The sequence below is a fragment of the Labrus mixtus genome, chromosome 8 (assembly GCF_963584025.1).
Source record: "Labrus mixtus chromosome 8, fLabMix1.1, whole genome shotgun sequence".
Taxonomy (NCBI): Eukaryota; Metazoa; Chordata; class Actinopteri; order Labriformes; family Labridae; genus Labrus; species Labrus mixtus.
Genome location: NC_083619.1, coordinates 8,432,146 through 8,444,987, shown reverse-complemented (window position 1 = coordinate 8,444,987; position 12,842 = coordinate 8,432,146). Strand labels below are relative to the sequence as shown.

Below are 12,842 nucleotides of genomic sequence, written 5' to 3'. Positions count from 1 at the left end.
CATGTAACTGTATTCTGAATACCATCTATTTAAATTGTAACTGTAACGGAATACAGTTAATCATAATTTGTATTCTGAATACGTAACATCGGTACAAGTATTCTGTTACTCCACAACACTGGGTATGGCTTGCAAAAGTCCCCACTTTCAGAGCTAGAGCGTAGAGCCACTCTCAAGCCCTGCTGTACAGCAGGCCTTGAAGTGGAGAATACAGACAAATCAGACATAACAAAGGGAGCTCGAGGGAGTACCCAGGTGTGGTAGAAGAAATATGGAACAAATACTCCACAGAGGGAATGGACCTATTTGTTTCAGAGTCCTCAATACACTTTGGTTCTCCAGAATGGAGTCAAGTGCACTGGGACCCATGGTCAGGCTCCCATCCTGGATACTTTTCCACCATTTTCCTATATAACAGTGAAATTAAACGGAGTGATCCGATTTTTTTGTCTGCTTGGTGGCCATACGAAGGGGCATGCCCTTTCCAAGCAGATCCATTCCAGGTGGATTATCAAGGTAATTAAGCAGTAATACAGGTGAAAGAGGCAGATTTTGCCCCACAATGTTAAGGGCCACTGAATAAGCAGTCTCTCCTCTTCCTTTATGGCCCTGCAAAACTTTCCTTTAAGTGAGATCTGCCTTGCCTCCACCTGAGCATCACCAAGCTCCTTATCCAGTTTTACAGGGTTAATCTCTCTGCCCTCTTGCAGGGGTAGCAGCAGATTTTCAAGAAGGCTTTTTCTGGTGATAGTGGACCAGTTGCTAATTAGTAATGTTAGTTACTAACTATAGAAAAGATATGATGGAGAATCTCAATTTGGCGATGCATTTACTTACCTACAATAGAGAGAATAATCACCACAAAATCAAAGATGTTCCATGCAACTGTGAAGAAATAACAACGAAGGGCAATGATCTTGATCAGGCATTCGGCGGTGAAGATCACAATGAAGACCAGGTTGATCTTGTTGAGGATGGACTCCATGCGCTCCGACTGCTCATCAGTTTCCACCATCATGGTGACCATGTTGATGATGATGAGCATCATGATCATGATGTCGAAGGCTTGCTTGGACACGAGATCAAAGAAGAAAGCTTGGAGAGAGTTCTGGGATTGGAAAATACAAATAGAAACTCAATCATTGATAACCACATTCACATTAAAAAAGGGAAAATGTCTTAGAAATTGTGTAACATTTTAAAACATTGTATTTTACCGCAGGCCTTGGTATTGGCTTTTGGGGTTTTTTAGATCCCAATTTCTTCATAGCATTATAGTACTTCTTCTGTTCTTCCGTCATGAAGATATCCTGTCCACCTAAGTTTAGCCAAAAACACCTAACATTATTTCACAGTAACAGAAAAAAATTGTCTAGTTCCCTCAAAACTGTCTGGGTAAGTATTTGCACATAATGGTTCTTATCAGTTTATCCTAGGAAAGGAAATATAGAAACATTTAAAACTTGTGACTTCAAGATTACAAGTGACTCAGCAAGAAATGCTGTATAGTCATTTTTAAATACCAGGTGACCCAGACCTGACATTGATGGTGTTAATACTCATCTTTCTTTTCTGCTGGTTAAAATTGTCAATAATGACACCAATGAAGAGATTGAGGGTGAAGAAGGAGCCGAATATGATGAAGACGACAAAGTAGAGGTACATGTAGAGGTTGATTTCTCTGATTGGCTGTTCCTCCACCTGAAACCAAACATTTGTATAAGTTGGCTGGTTACTGTGACTGCTTTGTGTTGTTTGTCCTGGAAGAAGAAACAAATACTTACTCCTCTTGAATCAACAGCTGCATGCATTATTTCCATCCATCCTTTGAATGTAGCCTATAAACACAACACAAGGTTTCCCACTATGAGTGTCTGGGCAGGGTGTGTTAAACCACTGACTTAAGCTATAGAAAATAAAAATAAAACTAATATTTCAATCACATTAATTTCATTTTCCTAAAATGCAGTTTTGACAGACTTACCACTTGCAGAAGGGAAAGGTAACCAAGTCCCACGTTGTCAAAGTTGACCTTCACTTTGGTCCAGTAGAACTGGGTGTCATTCATGTTGAGACAATCAGACTTGTTGTTGATGATAGAGATGTTGTGGACGAAACCTGTTCTGTTCACACACTTCCCAAACTTGCCAGCGAACAGATTGACGCCCATGATACTAAAGATGAGCCAGAAGATAAGACACACCAGCAGCACGTTCATGATGGAGGGGATGGCTCCTATTAGAGCGTTCACAACCACCTAATGGACGACAGGTCAGACACAGGTTAGTCTAAAAACACAGCCTGGTTTCACATCTCCAAAATGCTGCACACATCTTTGATTTACTAAGTAAGTAGTTGTAATTCAGTCCGATTATCAGAGAGAATAGTTTTATTTAGCGGTGGCTCATTCAGCTAATACCCAACACCCCTACGATAGATTTCAGGTTTAACATTTTTTCTTGAAGCCAATCAAGAAACTGATTTACACTGATTAATGGAGTTCTTTCAACTTTAAAAGTAGCTTGTGTAAAATGTATCTAAAAGTTCCTGAAGAAATGACCTTGACTTTAAGAGTGTACATAATTTAAAACAACTAATAGAAACACGCTGATATTATTTGTAATCGAGCCACAGACACAGTTTTATAGTTATGACTATCTCTGGAAGAAAAACATCTTCAGGTCATATTCGGATGCTGTTTTCCATGAGTTGTATTTAATATGAAGTTGGGATACAAGTTTATAACAAAGCTTTTGATAAAAATCGATCAAGGGTACAGGAACAAATCATGCTAAACCAGGAGTATAGAAGATCAGCTAAATCTCTGAGAGGGCAAAAAGAGAAAATGAGCACAGGTGACCAACATTTGACACGTCCATTCTTTGTCAGCTCAAGAGGAATTGCTAAAAAACCCAACTGAAACGAAGGTTAAACAAAGCTACACAAAGCCTTCACAGTGATCTATACTGAAAATAATAAGGAATTTTGTCTCAGTGTGTCATGGTAAACATTTGAATGAATGAAGAAGCACTACATGGGTTCACCTGGGAAACTTTGTGCCAAGAGCACTTCATGGAAAGCTAAGGGAATACACTCGGATACACATACTGATCTGAATGTATAAATGACCATCCTGACAAAGAAATAATTCATTCAGATAAAGACAGTTTGAACAAAGATTCAGTTTCCACCTCTAACAAGATAAAGTCAACTCCAGTAGTAGCTCCATCAGTAGCAAAGCTAACATGCTAACATGTCTTAGCACTTTAGCAGATGTAATGTTGACCATATTTACCATGTTAGTTTTTTGAGATGTCTGCAAATTAGCACTTTAAAAAAATTACAGCTCAGGGTGATTGTAATATTAGCTTATTTATGATCAGGATCACCAAAGTGGGACTTAAACGTCTGAACCAGATATCATGACAATCCATCCAACAATTTTTGAGACATTTCACGAAAAACCATGAAAGACTAAAGACATAAAGACTTTCATCATCAAATAGTGGCAGTCCCAAATCTTTGCTCTTAACTTTGTCATTTACAAATGTATGAATCTCTTAATATCAAGGAGCTTATCCCCGCTGTCCAACAGAATAATGAATATGTCAAAAACATAATCTCCTTGGTTTGGTAAATGATCAATCTTGAGATTTATCAAGAACTCACTAGTCAACAGAAAAATGTGTGATGACATATTTCTTACCCTCATGCCCTCAAATCTGGACAGAGCTCTGAGGGGTCTTAAAGCTCGCAGCGTCCTCAGTGACTTGATCGCAGCAAAGTCTGAATATCCCAGTGAGTTTGCTACCAGGCTTATCAAGGACACCTGTGAGGAGGAAAGAAAGACATGTGTACTGTAAGTATCCTTAAATAAAGTTGAAATGTGTTTGTCCATTCTTGTTTAAGTTAAACCTGAATTGAAAAGTCAATTTGTATTCTTTATACTACAAAGTGAAGAACAACGACATTGTGAAAAGTACTGAATAAAACAGTATCACAGTCACATTAAAATACTAAAGAATAAACTGCACTACATGTTCTTAGTCATTATACTACCTAAAGTAATGCAGACAAACAAGAAGACAGAAGATAATAAGAGACAGAACGTACTTAAAGAGCCATATTTAAGAGTTTTTGTGCTTTTTGGGACATTCCACAGTTTGGAACACATTTACTTAGTTTTTGAGGTGGAGATTTGGTTTCGTTTTAGTTTCATCTTTGGACAAATTTAGACTTCCACTCTATTCTACATCCAAAACGGACAAAACAAAATGGTATTCCGCTGTTGAATGACCCTTGGGTGATGGCAAAGGATGGAAATGATGTGATATAAATGGAAGGAAGAAGAAATTAATGTCCTGATGGATGATGACAAAACACAGACAAGTATGCACAAATAGACAAAAGCGTCCATACAGGCATACTCAGCTATATATGCATATAAGATATGTATATATATCAAATAGAGTGAGTTTTATAAAGAATTGATATCTGTCTTTGCCAAATTTGTCTCCCAATTTACATCCAATTGATCCAATAAGTTCATCAAAATAATTTAAGACCAACAAGGTCCCAATGGACTGTATTTCTTTATAAAAGTCTGTTTACACATGTGTGTGTCCAATATATCTAAAGAAGATACTCAGAATTCATTCTCAGGACAAGAGCAGTCTTTGGCTCCAAAGAGAGTTCAGACAGGAAAAAAAAACACATTAAAAGAAAGTCCAGTTGTACTTCTCAGAAAGAAAAAAGAAAGGTAGGTGATGCTAATAACCAACAGGAGTTTTTATTTTTGTCGAAACAGCAACACACTGAATACATGAACTAGACGCTAAAGTTCAGACAACCGCTGCTTTTCTAACTTGACTGAGAAATGTCTGTAAAGCAACATTTTTCAAGGATTCAAATGCTGTACATAGAACACCAGATCTTCTGTAGATAAACCTCAGAGTACATGGCGCTGCATTTGTTTCTGATATAAAAGCCAAGGTCCTGAATTCATTCAGTCAAAGGACAGCTGTTGATTGGTATTAAAGCATTGACCATAAGAAGTGTGTTTGTTTGGATGCAAGACGGTGGCTTTTGATATCACAACAGAAAGCACTTACAAGTGAAGAAACACAGAAGCATTTGAGATGCAGATGTTTTTCAATCCCAGAGGCCATACTCACCTGGACCTGCTAACTACAACTTACCCTAAAAATAGAGCGGTCTGTGGACATCTGTGTAACAGCAGGTGAAATCAGAGGAGGTCAAGTCAGGCCTCGGGCTGTACGCCTCGGGCACTTAGATGACTACAAACTACAGAGTTTGATATCTTTAAGCCCACAGTTTGAGGTATAAAAGTCTCCTAAGAATCATGTGAATGAAAAAATGACTCAGGTTTTAGTCCCTGTAGAATATATATAAAGAGTTAAAGGTTCGAAGTTCAGAAAACAACCTCAGGGGTTTGACACCCTACACAAACAAAGAAAGACGTGCAACTGACGAGTCCACTTACAAAAAGCCCTTTTTAGAATTTTGTGTGTTTTTATAGGAAACGACTCGGTCTAGGTAGGAGTGTTTGTTTGCATTTAATGGTTTAAATGACAGAATCTTTATTTATTAGGTCTGATTTGTGCTTAATGATTCTCTTAGTGCGGTTTCTTAAATAAGTGTAGAGCACTTTGAGTTGCTCTATGTATGGATTGGGGCTATTTTGGTTCCCACGATCATGAAAACAAATAATCGAGATTAAACAATAACTCTGCTGCATCAGTGCTGCGCTCGATTTGTCCAAAAGTTTTCTCAAAGTTTTTGTTGTTTTGTTAAGAGAACATCACCACTAGATGAGCTCACAAACATTGTTCACTTATTTTTATTCATTTATATTCATACATTATCATCTTTAAATATTTATATTTTTCACTTGTGTGTGTTCAGAACGTGAAAGTGTTATGAGTGTTTATGTTCGATAAATGTATGTGATGCAGAAGCAGTGTTGTAGTCAAGACACACTAACCGAGACCGAGACCAAGACCAAGACCAAGACCAAGACCAAGACTAAGACCAAGACCAAGACTAAGACCGGGGGAGAAAAATCATCATCTTGTGTGCAGTGGGTGTCACTCACTTAGACCGTAACACCGGGAAGGTTGTGGCCGTAACCGGGGGCTTAAAATAAAAATGATGAATGAATTAAAGTGAATTGTTCTTTCAGAAAGGGGCGTTTCTTTCTAATCACAGTGATGACGTGTAAAAATAGCCTTTCAGTGGTGGTCTTTACCAGTCTTTATTTATTTGGAGTCTAGTCGGTCTGAGACCGAGAAAGGACCGGGTAAAAATGCTTTCGATTTTGAGATGAGACCGAGACTTCAAAAGGTGGTCTTGAGAAAGACAGATCTCAAGTACTACAAAACTATGCAGAAGCATCAATGAGCCGTCATGTTTAATAATCCTGATCTGATTATCAATCAAAAATAATCATGATTATGATTTTTGTCATAATCGAGCGGCCCTAGTATGAACGGTGTACTGAAGGTAAACTCGCCTCTCACTCAAGCATGTGTTTCAATCTGCCTGGTCAAATCCAGGCTTACTGAAAATTAACAAAGCTCTGTGCAATGTCACAGCCTTAGTACATGACGCATCTGCTTGTTTCTAGTGTAGTTGTGCAGTGTAAATGTAAATAGGAGAAGCTTATCGAGACGAGAAGAGCACAATCTCATTTAAAAAGTGACACCTACCTATGTGTAAATCCCCCCCAACATAAAAAGCCTCATTGTTTGATTGTTGTTCAAACTAAATGATCTGCATGTTTATATTTTCAATACCAGGATCCTGTGTTTTCATGCAACAAAATCGTGGGAGGTACAGTGAAATATCTACTCACGTCAACAATAAGAAAGTCAAGCCAGCACCAGTAGTTGGTGAAATATTTCTTGAAGCCATATGCGATCCACTTGAGGAACATCTCCAGCACAAAGATGTAAGAGAAGACTTTATCAGCGGACTCCAGCACCAACTTCACCACTTTTCTCCTCTCGATGTAGATATCTTCAAACGCCTGCAGCAGAGGAGGGACAGCAGTGTGAGCAGTGTGAGCACACAGACAGAGCCGTCTGTTTAGTTCTGTCTTTACGCTTTACAGACATCACAGACAGCCTTTTACAATGGCCCTAGCACTGAACCACACTCTTCAGTTCCTGTCAGGAATCATGGCTGACATCAAATCAATCAAGACTGAAATCTTAGGGATTTTATTGTTGTTTTTGAAAAATGCTGAGTATTTTATCTTTCTAATGGCACATAGCGATCTTACCAGGGCTCCGCTGCTTAGCAGGATCATGAAGATGATGAAGGTCTCGAACCAGCTGTGCTCCACGATTTGGTAACAGGTCTTCCGCAGCCTCCACCAGGCCTGGCCCAGACCATGACTGGTGTCGATGCGACAGCACTGACAGTGCCTCATGCAAACTAAACCAGCAAAAAAACAAACACACACCATTTTACTAACCACTAATTAACACGTATGTTTCAGTTATTCTGCTTATTTTTAATGCTCACATTCTGGGAAGCATTCGTCCGGCTCCATACTCTCTTCATCCAGCTCTGAGAAGTTGTCCAACTCTTCTCCAGGCTTCCTCAGATCCACCGTGCTGCCCTCTGATAGGCTGATCTGCTCCTGAAAAGTGAAATGTCTCAAAGTGACCAACCAATTTCTCATATAGCTTAACGTTGATTTTAGATCTGATTTGTCATTTTAAACAGTTCATGATGTGACATCACTGACTGGGGCGTGACCATATACAGTGGAGGAAATAATTATTTGATCCCCTGACGATTTTGTAAGTTTGCCCGATTTCAAAGAAGTGAGAGGTCTATAATCTTTATGGTACTTTTAATTTAACACACAGAGACAAAATATTTTTAAAAAAGTCCAGAAAAAAAACATTATATAAAGTTATAAATGAATTTGCATTTGATCGAAGGAAATAAGTATTTGATCCCCAAGCAAAACATGACTTAGTATTTGGTAGAGTGCCCCTTGTTGGCAAGCACAGAAGTCAAGACGATTGTTGTAGTTGGTCACCAGGTTTGTACACATCTCAGGAGGGATTTTGGTCCACTCCTCTTTACAGATCTTCTCCAAATTCTGAAGGTTTCGAGGCTGTCACTTTGCAACTCGAACTTTCAGCTCCCTGAATCTTTCAAAGGATTAAGGTCTGGAGACTGGCTAGGCCACTCCATGACCTTAATGTGCTTCTTCTTGAGCCACTCCTTTGTTTCCTTGGCCGTATGTTTCGGGTTGTTGTCATGCTGGAAGACCCATCCAAGACCCATCCTCAGTGCTCTGGCTGAGGAAAGGAGGTTCTTGTCCAAGATCTTACAGTACATGGCCCCATCCATCGTCCCCTCAATGCGTGAAGTCGTCCTGTACCCTTAGCAGAGAAACAGCCCCAAAGCATAATGTTTCCTCCTCCATGCTTGACGGTGGGGATGGTGTTCTTGGGTTGGAATTCAGCACTTCTCTCCCTCCAGACACAACAACTCCAGTTTTTGCCAAAGAGTTCAATTTGGTCTCATCTGACCAAATCACCTTCTCCCAAGCCTTCTCTGAATCATTTAGGTGTTCATTGACAAACTTCAGACGGGCCTTCCTGAGCATGGGGAGCTTGCGGGCACTGCAGGATTTCAATCCTTTATGGTACAGTGTTACCAATGGGTTTCTTGCTGACTGTGGTCCTAGCTGCCTTGAGATCATTACAAACCTCCTCCCGTGTAGTTCTGGGCTGATCCCTCACCCTTCTCATGATCATCCTTACCCCACGAGGCGAGATCCTGCATGGAGCTTTTATTATAATTGCACCAACAGTTTCTACTTCTCACCAAGCTTCTTGCTGATGGTCTTGTAGCCCAGTCCAGCCTTGTGCAGGTCTACAATCTTGTCCCTGATGTCCTTTGAAAGTTCTTTGGTCTTGCCCATGGTGTTGGAGTGGTTGGAAAGGAAGAGATTGATTCTGTTGACATGTGTCTTTTTCACCCATCACAAGCAGTGATTGGGAGTACTTTCATAAAGTGACAGGACTAATCTGAGTGCCTCCCGGGCACATAACCGGTCTGTGGGAGCCAGAATTTGTGTTGGTTTGTAGGGGATCAAATACTTATTTCCTTCGATCAAATGCAAATGAATTTATAACTTTATGTAATGTTTTTTTTCTGGACTTTTTTTTAAATATTCTATCTCTGTTTGTTAAAATAAAGGTACCATAAAAATTATAGACCTCTCACTTCTTTGTAATTGGTCAAACTTACAAAATCAGCAGGGGATCAAATAATTATTTCCTCCACTGTATGTACTCTGTACTTCTCAGTTTCAAACCAAATCAACCTGTGTCGCTGCGTTTTCTGCCCCGTGGATTTATCCCATCAAAACCAGATCACCTACATGTCAGTGCCTTTCCTTTCAATCTTATAATACATTTTGATGAGATCTTCTTGTGTTGTAACAGCAACACATTTCAGATGATGAGAGGTGCAGCTTCAATCCTATAAACCCGTAGGTACTCTAATCCAGCATTAAAAAAGCATCCACAAGACCTGGAGACCACTACCAGTATAACCAGCCTGCATGTCAAAGGTGTAACAATGGCATTTTATTGATTCAACATTTGACATAAAAGTAGGATCTGGGATGTTGCTGTCTTTAAATACATTGTTTATGTTTTATTAACCAATATCTGCACGGTTTAGTGTTTAAAAGCTCTAAACATGTATCCTCCTTTCCTGTTGAGCAGCTGCTGATGCCTGTTAAGCTGATGGAGGGCTGAAGGAGTTTTTTTTTTTCATTTCCATTTCCCCTGATGCCTAATTCTGGTGTGATGTGGAGCAGAGCACGGCAGAGAAAGAGGAACAGAGAGCGCCATACTGCAGCCTGCCTGGCTCTGCTCAGCTGTGTCAGTATAATCTGTCCTGCCGGGGCCTGGCTCCACATCTGGCCTGCTGCTGTCGGCCTGCCAGAGAGGACAGCAGAGACACACCCTCTACCTCAACAAACCCCCACCCTCAGCCAATGAGAGACGGAGGAATCCAGGAGGACCAGGAAGAGCAATCAAGAGAAAGTGAGAAAGTGAGACGGATGCTCAATTAATAAACGTGTTAAAAAGTTTAAAGAGAAGGTTGGTTCGACGGTTTTATGGTCGAACTCAATAAATTATAAATAAAGAAATTAAAAAGCTAATATTATTAACTCCATCTTTAAACATTTATTGGAGGATATTCTAATATAAAAAAAAACAAGTTGAAGGATTAGGGCGACTGGACAGCGAGATCAGAGGCAACATGATCAGCTTAATAAATGATCATGATTAATCCAGGCTGTTCATTGGAGGTTATACTTAGAAAATAAAATAAATAAAAAGCTTGAACCATGCAGCGCTCCAAATGTTCACTAATGTTACAAAGCACTGGAGTGACACTTCTGGCACAACTGCTCTTAGTCAGAGTCAACTAACGCACCGTCTTAAATATTACTGCTGTGCCAATCTAAGTGATATCTTTCTAAACTTAAAAAGATTAGATGGTGTTTTTAGGAAGTTCACTTTTTTTGCTCAGAACACCAGCAGGTTTTAGACTCAGCAAGACTAAAGAAAATAAGGTGACAACCAGCCTGGCTTTGGAAAAAAGGCAACAAAATCGACCTAACAGCTTTTCTGAAGCTCGATTTTTCACATAAAATATCTTCTTTTTAAATATATTTTTTTGGGCCTTTTTTGCCTTTATCAGATAGGACAGCTGAAGAGAGACAGGAAACGTGTGGAGAAGAGAGAGGGCCGATGGCTGCTGCGATGAGGACCGTAGCCTCTGTACATTAGGGTGTACAACATAACCACTAGGCTATCCGGCGCCCCCACATAAAATATCTTAAATTTAGCCTCATGTGAATGTCAAGTGTACCTGCATCGTGTAAAGAAACAGGCTAACACATCATTCCTGGAAAAAACCACAACACATTATCTCAGTTCTTCAGTGTTTGTACAGATTTTAAAAAGGCAGGGGAAGAGATGCGACAATACAACATGTGTCTGTGTAAACAAACCGTGGCATATCGGTTAGAAAAGTATAAAAAAAATACTTTCCAAATCTTTTATTGACAGAGATATTAGGGTTTTTGGGGGGGCTTGCATGAAACGTGTGATTCTTTTTTCAAAACAGCTGTGAATCCTCCCCCCCCATCATCAAACAGCTGTGTCAATCTAAGTGATATCTCTAAAAACTGTGTCATATCCACTGAGTCAGACTTTCTGTTTCCCTGTTTCCAGTCTCTTTGCTAAGTTAGCTGACTTCATATTCACAGTGTTGACATGAGGGAGGTGAAGATCGTTTATGTTGGGAAAGACAACAAACAAATATTGTCAACTAGAAGGTTGGGGGTTCGATCCCCAGCTCCTGCAGTCACATGTAGAAGCATTCTTGGGCAAGACACTGAACCCTAAACTCAAGTCTATGTACCATTATACACTGTAGATTAGCATGTCTTTTTAACTGTCTACTTAACTTTACTACAGAGACCTTTTCATACAAAGGCAGTTTCACTAAAACTTGTCATTGCATAGCACAGGACGGCTCTGATGGTGAGACAGTGAATCACAGCACTATGACCCTGACACTGAAGCAGCCTGTTGAGTTAAGCCACCACTAATGTGTCATTTATAAACACTTTTCATACTGTGACATGTAAAGATGTGTTCTTTGAAAAGTAATTCTCTGAATTGTGAAGTCCAAAAGCCGATATCTTTTGTTGCTATATTTATCTCTTCTGCATACAGCTGAGGTTATTGAGGTCGCGTTGCCAGATGTTCACTGTATGATGTTAACTCTTAATAACTCAGTTGTTCAGACTTAAATGCAACATCTGGATTGCCAAGATATATTTGCTCAACCAGGACAGTAGTCTTTATCAGAGTTCACCTACTGTCTGACAGATAAACAGCTTATGTGTCCGGAGAGCTTCCACACCGCCGTCGCCTTCACAGCCCCCCCTCCATCCACACTGCCTGTGCCCCCTTTGACAGAACTTTTTAGACGTTTTCTAGAAACATCTGTGGCACAAAGCCAGCAAACAATCGGAGGCTTAATTCATGTAGGTCTGCCTGTTGGTCCCATTTTTTTTGAAAATATGTAAAATTACTTTTGCTTTTTTTTTTTTTTACTTCTTACACAAGTACAGTTCTTACAAAGCTTAATAACAAGAAGATAATCATGAAATCAACAGGTCAGGTCAATTCAGCATATAAAACATCAACTTACTTTCCAATTATAAATAAACTAAGGAAGAATATTTGTTCCCACATAGAGCCTATTTTCCCCATGAGAAGTATACTGTTCATGAGTGTTTGGGGGAAATCATTAGGAAATAACCAGACTTTAAAACAAAGCACCAAGTTTAATGTTTCTGTATCTTTAAACAAAAAAGTGACAGATGTGATGTTTCTTAAGCTAAGACACATAATACATTCATTTATTGTTCCCTTTTTATTTTATTTCTCAATATTCACATGGCATGTGCAAAGTGTTGCCACTTTTGGTGCTGAAAAATGAAGCCAAGTTGGAAGTGCTTAGTTACTGGTTTGAATCCCCATTGGTCAGGCCTGTAAACTGCAGTTCCCCTACCGGCCACTGGAGGCTGGCTCCAAAAAGCCAATTTTTTCAGCAAGTGATTTCCAGTGTTATATGATTTAAAGCTTTTTTCAACTCTGCACTTGTTGTCCCTACATCCCTAGATGTGTGTAAATGAGTGGACAGTTAGCTCTGTTTCCCAAGCTCTTTTAGCTTCTTTATCTGCTAATTAACCCGTCAGC

At 39.5% G+C, this 12,842-nt stretch overlaps 1 protein-coding gene across 1 annotated transcript in view; it reads right to left on the bottom strand.

Annotated features, from left to right (window-relative positions):
- Positions 1 to 12,842, bottom strand: part of LOC132978767 (sodium channel protein type 4 subunit alpha B-like) — a 40,773-nt gene that overhangs the window by 4,553 nt on the left and 23,378 nt on the right. Inside the window, 10 exon segments of the mRNA XM_061044071.1 lie at positions 838 to 1,108; positions 1,218 to 1,318; positions 1,560 to 1,701; positions 1,785 to 1,838; positions 1,985 to 2,257; positions 3,707 to 3,829; positions 5,199 to 5,225; positions 6,875 to 7,048; positions 7,304 to 7,458; positions 7,549 to 7,666. Of these exon segments, the coding sequence (XP_060900054.1) occupies positions 838 to 1,108; positions 1,218 to 1,318; positions 1,560 to 1,701; positions 1,785 to 1,838; positions 1,985 to 2,257; positions 3,707 to 3,829; positions 5,199 to 5,225; positions 6,875 to 7,048; positions 7,304 to 7,458; positions 7,549 to 7,666 (1,438 nt within the window).